Consider the following 20,990-nt stretch of genomic DNA (forward strand, 5'->3'; position numbering starts at 1 on the left):
GGGGGAGCCTGTGTCTGTCCACAGTCTCCAAACCATGCTTAATTCCATACATTTCTATCACGCACCCTCCTGCTCACACACCTTTCAACCGCTTGATCATTTTGGATGTCCTTTTCTTGCAACTGGAATGGCGCACAGAAATTATTTGTTGTTTTAATGCACAAATTGCAAACACAGATTATAAAACCAGTTGCATCCTGTTGATGATATGTTTCTTTATAAGCTAGTTGGTCAATCAATCTTTGTTGAAATAAGAGAGATAAAAGATTCTACAAAAGTGTTCTCCTGGGTAATACTTCTGACATGTTCAGGTGAGTTCTGGCTGAGAAAAAAAGCCCTACTCTTTAACTATGCTGAAGTCTTATATATGAGAGAATAAGCCTCAACTCAGTGGGAAGAGAAGACCCATATAAATTTTCACTTTATATGTAAGGGCTTCCATTTTAAGAAAAGCTTGACCCTTGGCACGCAGTCTGAAGTGGTACAACTCAGAATTCTACCAGTTCATTCTGTATAAATGTATAGATCAACTTTCTGTTGGCAAACATAATAAGTGAAGTGCTCATTTTTTATAAAAAAAGCCTCTGATTTCATACCTATCCAGTCAGCCTGCAATCTTCAGTATCATCATCAAAAGGAGAAAGACGAAATAATGCAGTGTTCGGAATGAAAAACAAATTTAATTCCCTTGGTTCAGGGGGGGGGGATACATTTCGTAACATAGGGTACATGATAAACCATGACCCATACTTAGCACACAAACACAGAAAGGTTTTCATCACCTTTGTTCTAGAGCTGCAAGCATTTCTGGGAGGCTGAGTGCCTCCAAAGCAAAGCAACATCCACATAGCCAAAGCAGATTTCTAAAGCTTTTTAATAATTCTCAGAGGCGACTTGTTATGTTTGCTGCCAGCAAGTCCCTGCAGGTCCAGTGGGCTGACAAGCAATGTGAAAACTCAGCTAACAGGGACCTAGTCTGTTGGAAGCCACCAGCTGGCCTGCCAGGGCTTTGCAATTGCATGGGGCAGCTGACAGCCTGGGCATTGCTGACCATGCTGAGCAACGTGCCACCCAGCTGCTGCGTGGTCACATCCATCTGGAGATCTCCAGCCAGACAAATCTCTACGCCTGTCAGATCTTTTCAGCAAGCCTTGTTATGCAAATTCAATTACTCAAGTGTACCCCATTACTGCTGGCTAACTGCTCCTTGAACCAATCTCACACTGACAGTCGGCTCACATTTTTACTTACCCAAAGTACCTCATTTATTCCTGCTCAACTGTTCACTTGTATTATTAATGCAGAACAAAGTCCACAGCACTGTAACCTCTCTGCAAGTGGACAATGGTTCACTTAAGAGAAAAAGCTTTGGGGGGGGGGGAAATATTAACAGCACCTTTTTTAAAAAAACAGCACATCTTATCTTAACAGAGACTTTATATCAACACAATCTCCAATATCATTTTATTGTTAAAAATGTGGACTTGAAATCACAACCAACCGGCCTAACGAGCTTTTTTCTTTTTTAAAAGATTGAAACAAAATGTTATGTGAATATTTCAAATACCCACCTAATCTCGAGTCATCTCCTGTTAAATGACAGCAGCCCTTTTATGTTTGACAATATATAGACAAGCATACTCACTTTTATTCATTTGCTTTTTAAGCATTCGATAGAAAGAAGGAAATCAGTCACAGAACAAAAGTCCCCACTAAAGGATAAAACATTAACAAAACGCCGTTCCTAATCTAGGAAAACAAAATGAGTTGTTCCACCCAAAGCTATGAGGCAATAGTCAACCTCTTTATAAAAGCATGCAATATTTACTACACTAGTAACTTGTGAACATGGAAATCTGAGATGACTACTTCCCAGTAGTCTTGTAAACCTTTACCTTTGCCTACTGAAAGCGTTTCTCAAACTTTTAAAGACAAACCCAGGAAATAATATGAAGAGAAATATAGTGGCGAACACAACATACGGAAACTAGTATGTCTAAATTTCAGTAACTAAAGTGAGTGAGAGTAGCTGAGTTGGTAGAGCATGAAACACTTAATCTCAAGATCATGCGTTTGAGCCCCATGTTGGGCAAAATATTCCTGCTGGGGCTGGACTAGATGACCCTCACGGTCCCTTCCAATTCTATGATTCTATGACTTTTTGGTATGGAAGAATATTCAGATATGTGAGTCCCCATGTTTGAGGCGATACACCCTAGAAACAGGTTTACCTTCTCACCTAATGTTTAAGTAGGCCATAATTTTCTGGGTGGCATTGAGGGTAAATTAATGTAAAATTAACCCACTGTGAACATGGCCTTAGCTGCAGTTATTAAGTGAGTATGTAACCCAAAAACAAAAGAAAAAAAGAGGACAGCGTTCCCACAAACTGGGTACCACCACTAGCTGGGACATCAGATGGGGAATATTCAAATGTTCCTCCGAAGGCAACAAGAGGCAAGTAGGGATAAAATGATAAAAAAGCAGGCAGGCAGATGTGTGTGGGAGAGGCATTCCTTCAACTATCCTGGTCCTTAGCCAAACTTAGCCAAAAGCTGTTTCGAACAGAAGTGATCAAGTCTGGTTATATGATTCTGTTGGTAAATTGCTAAAAGTTAATGGTTTCTGTGGGGCATGGGGGAGGTGAAGAAAGAAATCCAGTATGGATTTGTTAAAACATTCTTGAAGCAGCAGACTCACAAACTGAACATAACTGAAGGTCATCTATTTAAGCCAGGGTCTCCAGCTGTTTTTGGATTACAATTCCCATCTCCCCTGACCACTGGTCCTGCTAGCTAGGGGTGGTGGGAGCAGTGGCGTAGCGTGGGGGGTGCCAGGGGTGCCGGCCGCACCGGGCGCAACATCTGGGGGGGGCGCGCTCGCTGCCTCCGGAGTCGCCGAAGAGCCTTGGGCGCAGGCTGTAGCGGAGCCGCATGTCTCGCGGAACCGACGAGCTGTGCGCGCGTCCGGGCTGAAGGCGCCCGGCAGGCAGCGGCTCTCAGCGCTCGCCGCGGAGGACGCGCCAGGCAGCCCCTCCTCACAGCCCCGCCTCCGCCGGTGCTGCTGCAGCTGCTGGGCTGTTGCATTTTCCTCGCCTCTCTGCCCCCCTCCTCCTCCGGGCAAGCGGCGTCGTTTGGGCGGCAGCGCCAGCAGCAACTCGCAGGTTAGGGGTTAGGGGGGGCGCAAATTACTTGCCTTGCCCTGGGTTAGGGGGCGCAAATTACTTGCGTTGCCCCGGGTGCTGACAACTCACGCTACGCCGCTGGGTGGGAGTTGTAGTCCAACAACAGCTAGAGACCCAAAATTGGGAAATTCTGATTTAAGCCCTCTGTCTTTGACCCATGCCCCAGCTGCAGTGTTAGAAGGAAAACAGTGTTTTTAAAAGAGATAAACTCATTTCCCTCAGGCAGTATTTCTGTTAACTGGCTTTTTTAAAAAAAAAACGTATGTTTCATTCCTCTTTATATGTGTACCAACCAGAAAATCAGTTTCAGAAAGGAAGTCATATGCATGGTTTGCAAAGTCAGACCTTTCCCATAAACTCCATCAACAGCTACTTTATAACTCACAGGCTGTTAACTTCATGACAACTCTTTAATGTAGCACACTATTTGTTCTTATTTTCATTAAGAGTGGATTCAAAGTCCAGAACTATACTCCAGATCAGGGATTGAGAACCACGGAAACATGCGTCCACCTTGGCCAGGGAGCTTTTTATATTTTATTCTGCTTTAGGGATGGGAAGAAATTTCTGTTTACCTTGCCCTGCTGCTTACTTACAAGGTGCTGAGGGTGTTTCCTTATTTTTTTTTTTTTTGAAATTTTCTTGCTTTGCGTAAGGGCGTGAAGCTCTCAGGTGGCTGCACTTCCTGTACCCCAGGCAAGACATGCAATGAGGTGGGCTGGAAGTCTCCATCAGACAGCTTCTTGGTTCTGATGGTTTCCCCCACCCTCTCTCTAGTCCAGCAGGAGGAATTTTCTCACCCACCTGCTATCCTTTCATCCTATTTTAGCTGATACAGAAGACTAGAAGGACAACACCTTGGGCGTTTCTTAAAAGAGCAACAATAGGGCTAAAAAGCAGGTAATGCAGAGGCAGCAGGCACTTCTAAGCTCTGCCGTCTGACAAAGGGAATATAGTCCTTCAGGAGGGGTTAAAAGTTTCACCACTCGACTATAAAAGGGCTCATCTGATTATCTTGGACTATTTGGGGGCGACCTACCTATGAACTAAAATAAGTAAATATAAGTAAATGTAGTCCTATACATAGGTCTATTGAGAAACCAAATTGGTTCAAGTTAGTGGATATAGGACTTCAGCCTTAAAAGGGGTTGTTTGCATTCACACTGTCAGAATGGGCTCCAGGATGGAGGGGGTGGAAGAGAACGCACCCTCTGGTACATGGGTAGGCAAACTAAGGCCCGGGGGCCAGATCCAGCCCAATTGCCTTCTATATCCGGCCCACGGATGGCCTGAGAATCAGCGTGTTTTTACATGAGTAGAATGTGTCCTTTTATTTAAACTGCATCTCTGGGTTATTTGTGGGGCCTGCCTGGTGTTTTTACATGAGTAGAATGTGTGCTTTTATTTAAAATGCATCTCTGGGTTATTTGTGGGGCATAGGAATTCGTTCATTCCCCCCAAAAAAATATAGTCCGGCCCCCTACAAGGTCTGACGGACAGTGGACCGCCCCCCTGCTGGAAACGCTTGTTGACCCCTGCTCTGGTAAGTTCTCCTTCTTCCTCTGATGGTTGGTTCTGGTGGAATTACCTGGTAGCAGTGGTAGGCAGCAGTAGCAGTAGCAATCCAACCTGTGCTGCGTGGCTGTAGTCCAAGATTTAAACTTCCCAGAACACTCTTGATCACATCAGGGATACTGTGGGAAATTAAACTGGCAGCTGCACCAGCCACACAGTGGTGTTCAGAGTGCTGGACCAGGACTTTTTGTTTAAAGGGGGGGGGTCCCCAGGACAATCAGCAACAGCAGGACCTCCCAGGGTGCTGATGCGCTGGCGGCTGCCCAGAGATGCTAAATGTTGTTGGTTTCCCTCCAACTATTGCAATTTATAGGGATGCTTTCAATAGGTGGAGCGTTGCATCACTTACTAAAAAGAGGAAAAATTTCAAGCACTAAATTTAAATGTCAAATATATGTTATGCTACTAAACAATCTTATTTAAATATATATATATACGTATATTAATAGTTCATTTGGTAGAGCATGAGACTCTTTAATCTGAAGGTTGTGGGTTTGAGCCCCACACTGGGCAAAATATTCCCAATATTAGACTAGATGCCCCTCGTGATCCTTTCCAACTCTACAATTCTATGATACTATCAGTGGCGTAGCGTGGGGGTGCAGGGGGGGCTGGCCGCACCGGGCGCAACATCTGGGGGTTAGGGTTAGGGGGCGCAAATCCACGGGTTAGGGGGCACAAATTACTTGCCTTGCCCCGGGTGCTGACAACCCACGCTACGCCACTGGATACTATGAAACACAACTTATTACTCCTTTAGAGTTAAACTCATTAGGAAGCCCAGTCAGCCAGCATTCTGCCAATTAATAGTTGTATTTAAGTTTCCCCATTGTCACAGATACAGATTTAAAGATAAAAGGGAAAATAATGTCCATACAACAGTGTATCTAAAGTATCAAATCATTAATACTGAAATGATACTTTCAAGAATAAGGGCAGAATCCTACCTGCACAATCCCATATAAATCCCACAGTTTCAGAGAACTGCCTTTCAATGTGGCATACAACAGAACAGTAAGAAGGTCAATATAAACTCACGGATAAAATGGACACAAAGCAAAACAGCAGCATAAAAAAATCAGTGTAAAAATTCAATGGTGGGGATAAAACCTATTTTAGTAACTAATGCACATTCCACGCATGAATGCCTAGACAAATAAAATTATCTTCACCTGGTGTTGAAAAAGGAAAAAGGCGCCGATGCCACAAATGGGGCGACAAGATTAAAATTCCCATCAGCTATTGAACACCAGCTACCCATCTAACTACTAAAGCCCTCTCACAACAACTGTTAACCTGAAAAGTAATTTCCACACAGACACTACAAAGAATACTTGCTAATTTCAAATAGACACAACCTGACCGTTGTTCTAAGAAACCCCCCAAATTTTAATTTATTTACTAAATTTAGACAAAAGCATTTATTTACTAAATATAGACAAAAGCATTCTTAAACATATTGGAAGACTCAGGGAGCAGAAAAAATCGGAAGACATAGATTATTAGACTTCCATTGCAACACATACACATTATGTCAATAGATCATTTAAGCCGACAGCTATTATTCAATTTTTCCTTTAACCGAGGCCTACTTATCTTTCACCTCTATGCAGAGGTTCCCATGGCAACATGTGCTAGTAATAGGTGCCATTCCAAACCGAACTAGAGGAGAATCTACTGTATAGTTATGATTTAAGTGGCTTTATTTGTTGTAACTTGCGGGATTCCCCTCCCCCCAAGCGACCATTATTTTTAATGAGACCAGTTTACTTTGAGAATCTTTAGCAGAAAAACACTCATTTACTCCAGACCTAAAGCAATGTCTGTTGGTGTTTTTTTTTAAAAAAAGTGGGAAAACACAAAGATTACATGCAATGTAAAAATCTGCATGTGCATGTCATTACTCCACAACATCATTAAGTGCTCCGAGAAAAAGGCCCAAGCTGTTATGTGTGTTAATGAATTGGGCAGTTGCTCAAGCACAGTCTCTGCTGTATCAGATTTGATAAAGACTAGTGTGTTAGCTAAAGTCTTGCTTATTAAGGGCTCTGGTGAGAAAATCTGACACATTAAACCAAGCAAGGTTTCAGGGACAGCAGGAGGCAATTCCAGAGCACAGGCACCATCTATAAAGGCAAACTGCCACAGCTTTTTGATGTTAAATAAGTAGCAACATCGCACACAACAACAAAGCTTAGAAACAGACCGTTGTATCAAGTTTAAAAGTGTAACACGGAGGGTCAAAAGTCACAATTACCGTATACTGCTGCTGTTTACCAATAAATGTGTCTGTTCAAAAACCCATATATGTAAATTATAACATGACATCTCTTTTTCTCAACACTTTGGGGATTTCAGATATAAAATATTCAAGCTGCTCTTTGAACAAGTAGGCCGTAAGATATATACTCGGTCCGAGGACAAGGTGGGAGGTCACAGACATTCACTTTGAAAGCATATACATTTCTCAACAGATTATACACATTAAATACTTGAAGAGAAAGAGTAATGGTGTAAGATGAATGGCACTTCATAAAGCTGTTGATAAATTATCACCTCCATGAATTAGGCAAGGATAATACATGGAAAGGGTAAAATACTATTACGAGGAGAAACAAATTCTTTAAGTTGCCATTTTCCAGTTTGATTTAGTAAGATTTGATTTCTCAGAAGATGGCATTTAAAAAAAATATTTTTTTTCCTATAAAAATTCCCCAAGTATATTCTAAGAACTAATGTTCTGCCTAATGCATGTGACCATACTTTGAAAGGGTAATAATCTTAATTTTAAAAAATATAAGAAGAGTAATCATTGAGATGGATTTTCTGAAAAAAGGCTTATTCTGTGGGAGAAATGCACTTTTTTCAGAGGAGGATGTTTCTCTGCACCCAACCTAGTTATCCAGGTTTCTATGGGATGGGCTGGAGTGGGAGAAACCCCATCACAGAGATTGTAAAGATTCCCTCTCAACTGAACCAGTCGGTGTAATGGATTTCCAATGCTCAAAACATCTATTCCAGCTATGATGCAAAGATAGCTGCATGCAACAACTTGTTACATAACAACTAGTGACAGTCATACAACCATTATTCACATCACAGCCGTGACTGGATACCATGTTCACTAAATATGTGATAAATGCACAAGCTCTACTCCCCTCATTGTTGTTTTCATTGTTCGCTACGGGTTCAAGGGCAACTATGTGAAATGAGCCTCCAGTACTCATGAAGGCTCCTCTTCACATATTTTGTGAACATGGCGGTGGAACACCTGCATCAGGCTGAAATTATTGCCAAGCATGTGCTGTTTATTTCAATGGGGACCAAAGTGGCTGTCTAGCATGCGCACTGTTTTCAACACAATCCACATCCAGCCCCATCCAACCGGCACCTCTTTCTGCACACATCAGTTTAACCACATCCAGAGTTGAAGACTCCTCTGAATCCACGGGCACTGAAACAACTGCTCTGGGTGCACAGACTGCATGCCTAAAATCAGGGGTCAGCAAACTTTTTCAGCAGGGGTCCACTGTCCCTCTGACCTTGTGGGGAGGCTGGACTGTATTTGGGGGGGGGGGGGAATGAACGAATTCCTATGCCCCACAAATAACCCAGAGATGCATTTTAAATAAAAGCACACATTCTACTCATGTAAAAACACGTTGATTCCCGGACCGTCCGTGGGTTGGATTTAGAAGGCGATTGGGCCAGATCCGGCCCCCGGGCCTTAGTTTGCCTACCTATGCCTAAAATGCTTGCTAGATTAGGTGAAAGGGTTTGAAAGAGATGGGTGAATAAGCTGCCTTGAAGACTTCCTTTTGGAAAAGTTTCAAAAAAATAAAACAGCAAATTTCAAAATTCCTTTCTCACAGCTGAACTAAAAGATAAATCAGTAGACAGCTGATTCATATCAACAAAGGATGAATCATCATTTCATAGCAAAGCACTTTGACAGATCATTTAGCTTTCCACTCTAACAACCATTCACTTCTATTCTCTTCATATTGTACCATCCTCTTTTGAAGCTCAAAGATCTGACTTCCTAAGTCATCCTAAGCAGCTACTACTTTTCTTTCTAAAACAAAAAAAAAAAGAAGTTTTGAAAATGGAAGATTTTCTTTAAAAAAACAAAACAAAGTATGATACTCTTCTGCCCAAATACTTCCAAATGCACCAGCCAACTTTTTTGAAATCATGCTTGGTTGCAATGCCACCTGGTGGCGCGGAAAATGAATGGATTCCTTTGAAGAGATCGAAAGGTTTTTGGGGAGGTGGGGGAAACAACGCAGCGTTCTTAAGAATTTTCCCTGCGCTAGGTATCTATAGCTGCATCTGTTAACAGAGCTTCAAAAAGACTTTTATCCTCTGTGCACAACCTAGTAAAGTGTTTAGAATTTACACATAGAGCAGAAACTGAAACTAGGATTTCCCCAGTTGTTTCAAGTCTTTGTAAGTTGAACGCCTGGATCAGTTTATGTACACATCAGGCTTCTTGACATTAAATAAAAACTGTTTTCTCCCCCCCCCCCCCAGTTCCAACTTTCTGAAGAAGAAGAATAAAATGTTGCTGAAGCCTTAAAAGAAGGGTTACTGAACTGCTTTGTAAAATTACACTGTATAATTAATTCCATAGTAAGAATGTTTTTATGGCGTGTTTTGGTGACCCTTTATTACCATCAAGTTCACAATGCTGGTGGGCTGCCTTTTAATCCCTCCGCAGACAAAGACCCTAAATAAACACAGATCCCTTCCTGGGAAAGAAGTCCACTCTGGTTAAATGGTAAGGAAATGAGTAAATCATTAGTAATCTTTAAAGCCAAAGCTATAAACTCAAGTTACCTTAAGTTAAAATGAAAGTGTCCTGTAAGAGTTTCAAAGTTCTGTCACAGATAGAAATCTCCAGCTCTTGACTCCAGACTAGGCGCCAGCTGATAAACAAACAATTTAAGTCAAGAACTGGAGAATTCCCAGCTTTTTGGTTTAATGGGTTTGGCCAACAGTATTTATTGCCTTCAGTTTTATTCTCACTTAGCTCTAAGAGGAAATTTAAACTCATCATTATCTTAAAGCTCCATATGGGCAGCAGTCAACTCACCTGATATAGCTCTTTTTACTCTGAGGGAATTTTAGTCCTCAGCAGAAGTGAGGTAATAGTGTAAACTAATTAACTGCAGTTTAAGGTTGACTTTTTAATAGGTTAAATAAATTTTGTTCAGAATGGTTTATAATCTCTCTTGGGCCAGTGTCAATGCTGAAGAGTATAGCTTTACCATTTCCAGTCTGAAGTACTAGTAGCATATACCCATAAAAACACTCAACCAGTGTGGTGAAGTGAAGTAGACAGTATTGGACTTTGGAGAGATCTGGGTTCAAAGAGACACTTGGCCATAAAGCTGATTGGGTGGCCATGGGTGAGTCTCTTTCCTCCTCTCTCTCAAACCAGCCTACCTCACCGGGGGGATAAAACAAAGAGATGGGAACCCAATTATGATGCTTAGAGCTCCTTAGCATAGAACAGGATATTTGGTGAGACGTCATCAGTCAACCACTTCTTAGCTGCCTTAGTATTTATTAAAATGTTTGTATCCTACCTTTCCACTGGCCAACAACGCGGCCTACAATCAACATAGTTAAAATTGCAACACGATGCAAAATAAGATAAAACCAGAAAGGGCAGAGGAGACTGGCAGATCATGGTCCAAAATGTTCAAATAAGTTCATCATCATCATCATCATCATTTATTATTATTTATACCCCACCCATCTGGCTGGGTTTCCCTAGCAACTCTGGGTGGCTCCCAACAGAATATTAGAAACATGATAAAACATGATAAAACATCAAACATTAAAAACTTCCCTAAACAGGGCTGCCTTCAGATGTCTTCTAAAAGTCAAGATAGTTATTTATTTCCTTGACATCCATCTAATGGGCATTCCGCAGGGTGGGTGCCACCACCGAGAAGGCCCTCTGCCTGGTTCCCTGTAACCTCACTTCTCACAGTGAGGGAAGAGTTTGGATTTGATATCCCACTTTATCACTACCCTAAGGAGTCTCAAAGCGGCTAACATTCTCCTTTCCCTTCCTCCCCCACAACAAACACTCTGTGAACTGCCAGAAGGCCTTCGGAGCTGGACCTGTGTCCCGACTGAAAGATGGGGGTGGAGAGACACTCCTTCACATGATTGTTGAAATGAAATGTCATCAGAAAAGGAGACAGGTGGATCTCCTGGGGCAGACAGTTCCAAAATCTGGGTATTGCAGTAGAGAAAGCCCTCAACTGTTTACCTAATAATTGAAATTCTGGTGAGGGTGGGACTCAGAGAACCTTTCCTAGTGACCTTAGCAGGATCGTGCAGGACAAGGTCTTTCAGATTACCTAGTCCAAAACCCAAGTGCCTCATTACAGCAACAGACAAGGCTGTGGTCAAGTTTGGAGAAGCACCACGTAACCTCACCCATCCAGTAAGTATACTACTGCTGCACATATTTCTGTGGATTCCAGAGCAAATAACTATGCAGTGAGTCAGGTGGGAAAGCATTCTTTCCCCCCCCCAGTATGTGACAGAAGCCACAAGTTCCACATGTTTGAACATTACTAACGCTGCAATCCCACATCTAATTCCAAGTAAACTCAGTGGGACTTCCTTCTGAGCAGAAATGTAGAATATTGGATTATGGAAGTCACACACCATTACAAAGGATCAATAATAGGCACTGCTGTTTGGCAGCCGCTTCTGAGACTGGCTCAATATAGACTTTTAATCATCCCCCCACTCCACCCCAAAAAAGAGGTCACAGGTGTACTTAGTCAGGAACCCTCAACATTCAGGAAGTTCCTACCATATGTGTGGATAAATTCTGCTTCAGATATTGATGCTTTAAAACCCCATTGTTGCTTGTTAACAGTTAGTGCAGTATGCATTTATGCTGATTTTTTTGCCATTTTTCTTCTGATCTGTGGTGCAATTTACAGTGCTAGCCAACTGTCACCTTTTAAAATACCTGAAGCAAAATAATTATTCTAATAATCTGGAAAACCTTGCAAGATGAGAGCTGACGTTAGTTTTTATAGTGTGATTTTATTGCTTTAAAAAGAATTTTGATTTATATAGCAGGTCTTCCTGTGGAAATATGAATGTTGACTTAATTGCAATTTTCCTGCCATTTGCTAAACCAGCTATTTGGCAGACAATCAAATGACCTTAACCTTAATGTGAAGCAAGTCCTTCCCCCATTTTTTTTATAAAGAGCTACATGAGTTCAAGTTCTCTGCTGAGAGCTTAGGATGGTAATAATGCATGCATTATTATACCAAATGAGATAGTGGAAATGAGTTCACTCAAATGTAAGAGGTGGGTGGAATAAACTGCAGACTTAGAGTAGATTCAGAGAAATAATTTTTCCACTACATAATTATTACTTTTAAAAATAATCACTGGTAGGGAACTAGGCTCTCCAAAGGGTTGAATGTGATCTCACCAGTCAGGATTATGCTCGGAAATCATGTCATCTTACAGTGTGTATGTAACTTATGTAAACTTATTCTGCAAGAGGGCCCAGAATCTATATAATTTCTAGGTCCTGTTGCATCTGATCTGTCATCCACAAAGGCTTATGCTGTAAGAAATTTGTCCTTCCATCAGATGTCAAGGAAATAAACAACTACCTGACTTTTAGAAGACATCTGAAGGCAGCCCTGTCTTGAGAAGTTTTTAACGTTTGATGTTTTATCGTGGTTTTTAATATTCTGTTGGGAGCCGCCTAGAGTGGCTGGGGAAATAATAATAAATTATTATTATTGTTAGTCTTTAAGGTGCCACAAGTCTCTTCATAGGAATCTATAAGCAACCACACAGCTGAAATCCCCAGAATTCTCTTAGGGCAAGCTGTGTTTCAACCAGTCTTTAAAAACTACTTCTCTGGAAATGCCTTCTGACATTGCTCTTTATAGCAAATGTTGATATTCTATCTGGCGAAATCTAGGGGTAAGACTCTGCATGGTTGAAGATTATGGATCGCCATTGTAACTGCAAGAAGAGACAAGGTCGCAAACATTTGAAGAGCTAATTACATAGTTTCTGGTCATTCATTTACTCCCAATGATACAAGTGACTCCCATTCTTTATGATGGCTTGAAAACACTACAAATTTGTTACTAAGTTTGCCACAATCTTCAGGGAGGATGCTAACCACTTTCTACCTCTGAACAACATTTTAATCATGTGGCTGTTGTTGTTCCTAGTAACACAATGGCCAGGATCCAGGGGCCTCCTTGTGTGAACAAATGGCACTTCTGGTCACAGAAGTGAGGGTGGGGGCAGTCTCCAGTTTTTGCCAATTCCCTCCCCTCCATTCACAGATTGTAGCACCTGACATGACATCACTCTCTACAGTGGCTTTTGTGCAAGAAGCTGCAGCGGGAAAGTCCTATTGTACAGATGGAACTCTGCCTACCGTTCTCTACATTCTGTCCACAATTTTCCTGAGGTGCTTCAGCTCAAATGACTGGTATTGCAAACACCAAAAAGTTACCTACCTTTGATTTTAAAAGTGCAGATACCTCTATTCCATCTTGTAATAGCACTCTCACCTGAATCATGCATTTCAGCAATCAAAATAATATTTTCTGTGTTATATTGATTGTACACCACTTAAGGATGATTGTAGTTCAGCGGCATATTAATGAATCAAATCAGCTGTGGGATATAAGTACTGCAGAACAAATAATATTTAAACACACCCTGCAACCGTTCCTCGTTCCAGCTAGCTATGCAAGAGTTAATTCCTAATGGGAAGGCTGCTTGTAATGTACAAAATGGAGGGAAGAGTGTTATTATTTTGTTTCTGAAATGTTAAGAACCTTGCTACTAGCAATATATCACAGCTTCTATAGCCTACATCAGAGGTCAGCAAACTTTTTCAGTTGTGGGCCAGTCCACTGTCCCTCAGACCATGTGGTGGGCCAGACTATATTTGGGGGGGGGGATGAATGAATTTCTATGCCCCACAAATAACCCAGAGATGCATTTTAAATGAAAGGACACATTCTACTCATGTAAAAACACCAGGCAGGTCCCACAAATAACCCAGAGAGGCATTTTAAATGAAAGGACACATTCTACTCATGTAAAAACACGCTGATTCCTTGACCATCCGTGGGCCAGATTGAGAAGGCGATTGGGCTGCATCCGGCCCCCAGGCCTTAGGTTGCCTACCCCTGGCCTACATATAGTAGGGGTATTTAAAATGAGAGTCATCATAGCGATCTGCAGTTAAAAGTAGAAGTCAGAAAATGTATCCTCTTTTTTGCTCTTCAGAATATAGCAACTTTCCGCCCTACTTTGCACCCTCCCTCTCTTTCTTTTGCGAATGCTGTTCCCACCCCCACCCCCACTTTGTTCTCTGGAAGCAAGGGAATGCCCTTATCTGAGGCTGAATGCTGGATCCTACCCTTAGTGGGGACCAAGAGCTTTAAGGCTCTGTTATATTCAACAACGGTTCCCAGTGACTCATAAGTGGCACAGGCTGGGGATGAGATGCGAAATCCATAACCATAACCTAATGCAAGACCAGCTGTGTAAACAGTAGCATGAGGTTTAAGAACAAAACACACAATATTTTGACTAACCTTTGTAGGTTTTCGCCTGGAATTCTAGCTCTGCTCCGTGGCCAAAGCCATAAAGCAAAAAAATGCTGCATTCTCATTTTGAGATATATTTTAGCCTGTTTCCACCAAAAAAAGTACCTTGCAGCTAATAAATGTTCCTCTCCTCGCAACAACGCTGATATTTTCAGGGGGTTATTACTGCGTATATTCAACATGAGAATGGAATGGGGGAGGGGTTATTCCTTTCCACTTTTATCAGCGGATGGGAAAGATATTTAAAGTTGTTAACACCATAAAACGTCAAGAATGCCATTTGTTTCCAGAAGTGAGTTTTCATTGGAAACAGTAGTTGTCAACTCCAGCCCAAACAGCTGTGGAAGAGTGGGGAGGGAAGAATGTGCCTCTATCAGTGAGCTGGGCAGCTAGGAAATCAACTGAAACTGAGCCAATGGCTGTAGAGCAATTGTCTGATACAATGAGCTGCAAACAGCATCGCCATATTTCCCTCGTCCCCCCCCCCCAAAAAAATGCACACAGAGATCACTCCGATTTTCTTTTTTCAAAATTCAACAAATCCATCCAGTAACATCATAGTATTTCTGCTTCCCCAGGCCGCAATGAATTAATTTGAATCATTTCCTGGCATCTCTCACTCTCAAGTCAGGACTGGCTTCAGAACTTGGCCACAGCACATGCTTCGGATTGAAAAGGTTGCGGGTTCAATGTCTGGTTTCTCCAGGTAGGGCTTGCCAGGAGTCACTGCCAATCAGTACTGACAATAGCAAGCCTGATGGACCAATGGCCTGACACGGTAGAAGACAATTTTCTGCCCTCTGGAAGTGTCCACTGCTTTAGATTTTTATTCTGGCCCAGCATGCTGAACAGCATCAAGTAGCTGGGTCAAGTCACAGCTTAATTTTCCCCCGCAGTACAGTATGACACAATATCAAGGGCACCACCAACAACCAAAATGGCAGCTAGACCCAACCAACAAGCACTCTTTGGCACAGCTTACAAGGGCCCACTGATGGAGGAGGTGGCCTGTTGAGAGGTGGTCTTTATGCAGGGTCCCCTCACACCTGGAGCTGACCTTGTCTTAAACATACAGAATCCTTATCTCAGGCACACCAGTGGAAACAAGGATTTGTAAACTAAGGACAAGGGAAGATGACAGGCCACTAGATTAAAGAAGGGGGGTAATGTGAGCAGTGTGAGCCCTTCTAGTTAAAGAGCTTTGCGAGTACTAAAAATTCAACTCACACGGTAACTGCGCAGGAACAGAAAACTGCTTCTCATCCAATTGGACTCTCACATGCAGTCCGAACTGGTAACTGTAATAAAAATTCACACAATCTACTAGCTGGTCCCCTTTTCTTGAGCTATCCTTTCCTACCAGTTTACTAATGCTAAATGAAGCTTCCTTCATTTAGACACAGAAGAGGAAAAATACAAACTGATTTCAAACGGGGACTGAGGGAGAATTTGGGATTTTAAAAAGGAGGAATCATGAGTCTGATAAACATGGGTTCATACATCTACAGACTATTTTTGTGGGTTTTTAAATATTTATCCTATTAAATGTGCACTGCTGACCGTTAAGACCTCTCAATGAAAAGACTGGAATGTAGAGCACTATGCCAAAAAAAAAAAAAATTGCACGTAAAAACTGTTGCATGTATACTTGTGCCATTTAGTAAATAATAGTAAAGAGTTTGTAAAGTCCATTTAAAAACCACTATTATTTTATTTCACTACAGTTTGGGCCATATACCATTCTCAAAACTCTAGCTTGCATTACTAGTTGTGAAACTAGTATAAGTGGCCCAAGCTTATTTAAATGATTTTTTTTATATATTTTAAAAAAACCCCAATTGTGCTTGGACAGAAAACAGCATGTTTAGAGCCTGAAGCAAAGGAAAAATGCCAAGTTATAAACTTGTCCTAGGGAGGATTTATAATGGAAATGCCAACAGACTCTTAACTACAGTGGTGCCGTTTTGTGCCAACATATAAATAATTTTAGTTTTTGTGGTCACGTCATAAATTAGACACAGCACCAGTGGAAACAGTAGGGTTCTGATTCAGTAAATAGAAAGAGCAAGAGTGTATGTTTGTATTTTTAAAAAAGACAAGAACTGTACAGACTTGATGCTGGCTCTGAAACGAAGTCTATATGAGGGTTTCGATTAAAAAAAAAAAAAAGGAGTCAAGCCATATTCTGAATTCTTTAAAGCTTGTAAAATAAGAAGTCTTTAACAAGCTCCGCTGCCTACTGTTTCAATCTTCTAGAAAGCATTTATACAAGTTAGTAAAAACGACTCTATTCAACATATGTTATTTTCTCCAATAAGAAAAAAAATGCTCACAGATGCACTCAGGCATATATATACACACACACACACACACACTCTTAAGATTCCTTAAAGGACACATTCGTTTGACACAAGCAACTGCTGCAAATGCCACATTAGTAACATGATGTGTACAAAGGAGCTCTTATGCATACAAGGCCATAGAGGAGTCACTTTCTTCGTTCTCAGTTTACACTTGTCACTACAGCGTCAATAAATGACTTAACATATTCCAGTTTCCCTTCACGCAGGCAAGATGCAATTGGAGGGGAACCTATCCAGGCAATATGGAGAACTTCAAATTACATTCGCCTACAGAGGTCAGCTGCTTGTACAAGGGAAGGTGGTAGAACGTACCAATGGTAAATAAAGACAGAAATAATGGAGACCAGCGTACAAGCATAGCTCTCTCTTGAATAGGGCAAGTCAATGATGTGTTATTTGCATAGTGTTACATTGTGGGAAATGCAAATATAAGAAACTGGATTTTCTCCTACAGATTGAGCCACAACAACTCTCTCTTTTTTTTCTAGGTTTGCGCTGAATAAATGCCTTTTTCCTGTACCTTTCTTGTCTCTTCACCATTACTGTAATCAGCTACTTGGGTTGGCAGCTTGCCACACTGCTGCTAGCCTATATTTTCTTATATTGATTCTACTCCTGTTCATACTCAGCCAGATACCCATACCTTCTCCACTATCCTTTTAAAATCCAGTTAGGCTAAATACCTTTATTAGAACGAACCAAAATGTCATGAAGCCATAAACAAGCTTTTTAGTTTTCCAGCTTGCAGAGCTTCATCTAGAAGCAGGAGGTCATGTAACCCCACCCCACCTGCCACAAAATAAAAGTCCCATTTTCAGGCAGTAATCTTCCAGTTTTGATATCATCTGTGGCATGGGTAGGCAAGATAAGGCCCGGGGGCCGTATCCGGCCCAATCACCTTCTATATCCGGCCTTCTATATCCAGCCCACAGACGGTCTGGGAATCAGCATGTTTTTACTTGAGTGGAATGTGTCCTTTTATTTAAAATGCATCTCTGGGTTATTTGTGGGGCATAGGAATTCGTTCATTCCCGCCCCCCCCAAAAAATATAGCCCGGTCCCCCACAAGGTCTGAGGGACAGTGGACCAACCCCCTGCTGAAAAAGTTTGCTGACCCCTGATCTATGGCTAAACTTGGTATCCTCCAAGATACACAAAAAGCAGGGAAAGTTGTCTTGCTCCATTAGAATAAATTAAAAATTTAGTCAGACAATTATTCGGGAGCGACCGTAGCTCAGTGGTAGAGCTATAGGTCCCTGGTTCAATTCCTGGTACTAGGATAGGAATTTCCCATCTGAAATAATGGAGAGGTGTTGCAAGTCAGAGTAGGCAATACTATATGGACCAATACTGAGCCTCTATGTATACAGAAGCTTCCTATATTCCTAGGACTAACCAAAATGTCACAAACATAAGTGTTCCAAAGCTTTTCTTCAAGTTGAAGGGTAAGAAAAAGCATGGCAGAGAAGAGCTGGCTTGATAGTGAAGCCATAAAGCCAGTAAATTGTTCAAAAGCACTGTTTCGTAACATGTACTATCCTTTTTAGGGACATGGGTGGTGCTGTGGTCTAAACCACTGAGCCTAGGGCTTGCCGATCAGAAGGTTGGCAGTTCGAATCCCCGCAACGGGGTGAGCTCCTGTTGCTTGGTCCCAGCTCCTGGTAACCTAGCAGTTTGAAAGCACGTCAAAGTACAAGTAGATAAATAGATACCGCTCCAGTGGGAGGGTAAACGGCGTTTCTGTGTGCTGCTCTGGTTTCACCAGAAGCAGCTTAGTCATGCTGGCCAGGGATTGAACCAGGGATGACCCGGAAGCTGTCTGAGGACAAATTCAAGCTCCCTCAGCCAGTAAAGCGATATCAGCACAGCAAAACCAGAGTAGTTCGCGACTGGACCTAATGGTCAGGGGTCCCTTTACCTTTTACTATCCTTTTTATAGGTTCGTTTGACTTCCAACCTGGTCAGTGGCGTTACCTATTATGCTCTTCTGTGTAAGACAGCAGTTAAAGTGGTACCTTGTTCACTGTAGTATTTCAAAAGTACATTGACATCTGCAAATATCATAGGTTTCACCAAGGCAAAATGAACAGACAACAACTTTCAACCAAAAAGGAGGTATCACTGGAAAAGCCTCAGTAAGGTACTTCTATTGTTAAACCTCCAGCTTCTATATGAATTAGACAATGTCTTATTGTAAAGAGGTTGAGGAATCCAGTATACCCAAAATATCAATTTTTGTTGAATCCATCAATCTTTTGCTGAATTTGCTGGATTCCAAGTCTAGAGAAACAATCCTATTTAATAGTACATTCAAATTCCCCGTTTCATATTGCTGACCCTCTACTTTACAAGCTTCCAATATACTAAGTGGAAAATTACCAGCTTGATAATTTGAAGAGAGAGAAAATACAAAATATGTGGCGTGAGGACCCACAGAACTTGTCCTATGCATCTGATGATTTACACTTGTTTTCAGTGAATTCCAGCTCCTCGTGCCGCATGGCAAATTTCTTTTCAAACAGAGGGGACTATTAAAAGTAGTTTGTAATGTGGTGAGCAGGTCAACAAAGACAGCAATCGTTTCACTTGGCTAAAATGAGCCCCTCTGCCTGAGCCTACATATCTTTATGAATCTTGGATATGAAAATTCAGGGTTCTACTTTATTTTTCCTAATGAGTAGTGCGTATATAGGCCAGCCTTCCCTAGCCTCCAACATCAGGGAAAACACAAGTGGGGGGGGACTTACCACCAGAAACAGGGGCATCCATAAAAACAGCTCCCATTTTTTCAGCTTCTTTAGCTAGATCTTTTGAAACTGCAGGATCAATAGTACTGGAGTCTATTAACAAAGAACCTTTCTTCACTTTCCTGAAGAAGAAGAAGAAGAAGAAGAAGTAAAAGAAGAATAAGACAGAGAGCTTTGTAGATATGTAAAAAAGTCCACACAATTTTTTTACTGCTACCATCTGGCCTAGAGGCAACACAACTTGAGTACAGGAGCTGGCACAATCAAATGAAGATAATCGCAGATATAACAAAAAAGTATCAATGAGATCTTCAATACGGGCATGCTATTTCATAAATTCACATTAGTAGTTGGCTATAACACAATTTACCAGGGATTTCTGCCACTGATCTTAGGTGTCCATACTTGGAACAAAGGAATTTCTAAGAGATGCTCCTGTGTGAATCTTCTAAATTACAATCGATCAAGATGGTCAACTCTATTTGAATAGAGACAATGGTTTTCTTTCCCACTGCAGATGTTAATCAAAACAATAAGCTTGGCAATGCTGTTATCGCTGCTGTTGTGAAGGGCCAGTGCTTCTCTTGCATATCTTCTGGCCTGGTACACACAAAGTTTTCCTTTATTATAAACTATGGTTTAATGTGAATGATCAGCACACTGACGCTGCTCAAACATCCCCACTTCTCTCCCTCCCTCCCGCCATTAGCACGAAACAAAACAGAAGCTGGTGTCACGCTACATGGGAACCAGAGCTGCTTCACACACAACAGGAAGCAGGCCTATGGTTCGTTTCCTGCCTGACATGGCAAATTCAGCAGAAGTGAAGCAGAGACTGTTGAGCGGCACGCACAGCACACTGCCCATTCGTGTTAAATCAGGCAGTTTTAACTATGGTTTCAAGTTAAGTGTAAACTGAATTGTTACCATCTACACTTCCTGCATTTAATTTCCTTTGCATTTCATTCACTTCTGAGCCCACGATTTACAACTCTTCCCCCCTCTTTTATAACCATGTGTGTTTATATATACACCTGCAACTGAGGATTATGCTTCATGCATCCGATGAAATGAATTCTAGTATAGTGGTACCTCGGAAGTCGAACGGAATCCGTTCCGGAAGTCCATTCGACTTCCAAAACGTTCGGAAACGAAAGCATGGCTTCTGATTGGCTGCAGTCAATCGGAAGCTGCGGAAGCCCCATCAGACACCCGGGTTCCAAAGAACGTTCACAAACCGGAACACTCACTTCCGGGTTTGCAGCATTCGGGAGCCAAAATGTCCGAGTACCAAGGTGTTCAGGATCCAAGGTATGACTGTACATGAAAGCTTATGCCATGATAACATTTGCATCTGATGTACAAGATGTGACCGAGAGGTGATATAAATAAAAGAATAAAAAAATGCCCAGTAGCAACTTAGAGACCAAGTAAGTTTGTTCTAGGTATAAGCTTTCGTGTCTCTAAGGTGCTACTGGAC

General features: G+C 41.7%; 1 protein-coding gene across 1 annotated transcript in view; it reads right to left on the reverse strand.

The window, feature by feature from the left end:
• The window catches only part of HIBADH (3-hydroxyisobutyrate dehydrogenase), a 76,438-nt gene that overhangs the window by 47,419 nt on the left and 8,029 nt on the right, over positions 1-20,990 (reverse strand). Inside the window, exon 4 of the mRNA XM_083468515.1 lies at positions 19,511-19,632. Coding sequence (XP_083324641.1) covers positions 19,511-19,632 — 122 coding nt within the window. The remainder of the gene's footprint in view (positions 1-19,510; positions 19,633-20,990) is intronic.

The sequence above is a fragment of the Podarcis liolepis genome (genome assembly GCF_965112155.1).
Source record: "Podarcis liolepis genome assembly, chromosome: 12".
Classification (NCBI taxonomy): domain Eukaryota; kingdom Metazoa; phylum Chordata; class Lepidosauria; order Squamata; family Lacertidae; genus Podarcis; species Podarcis liolepis.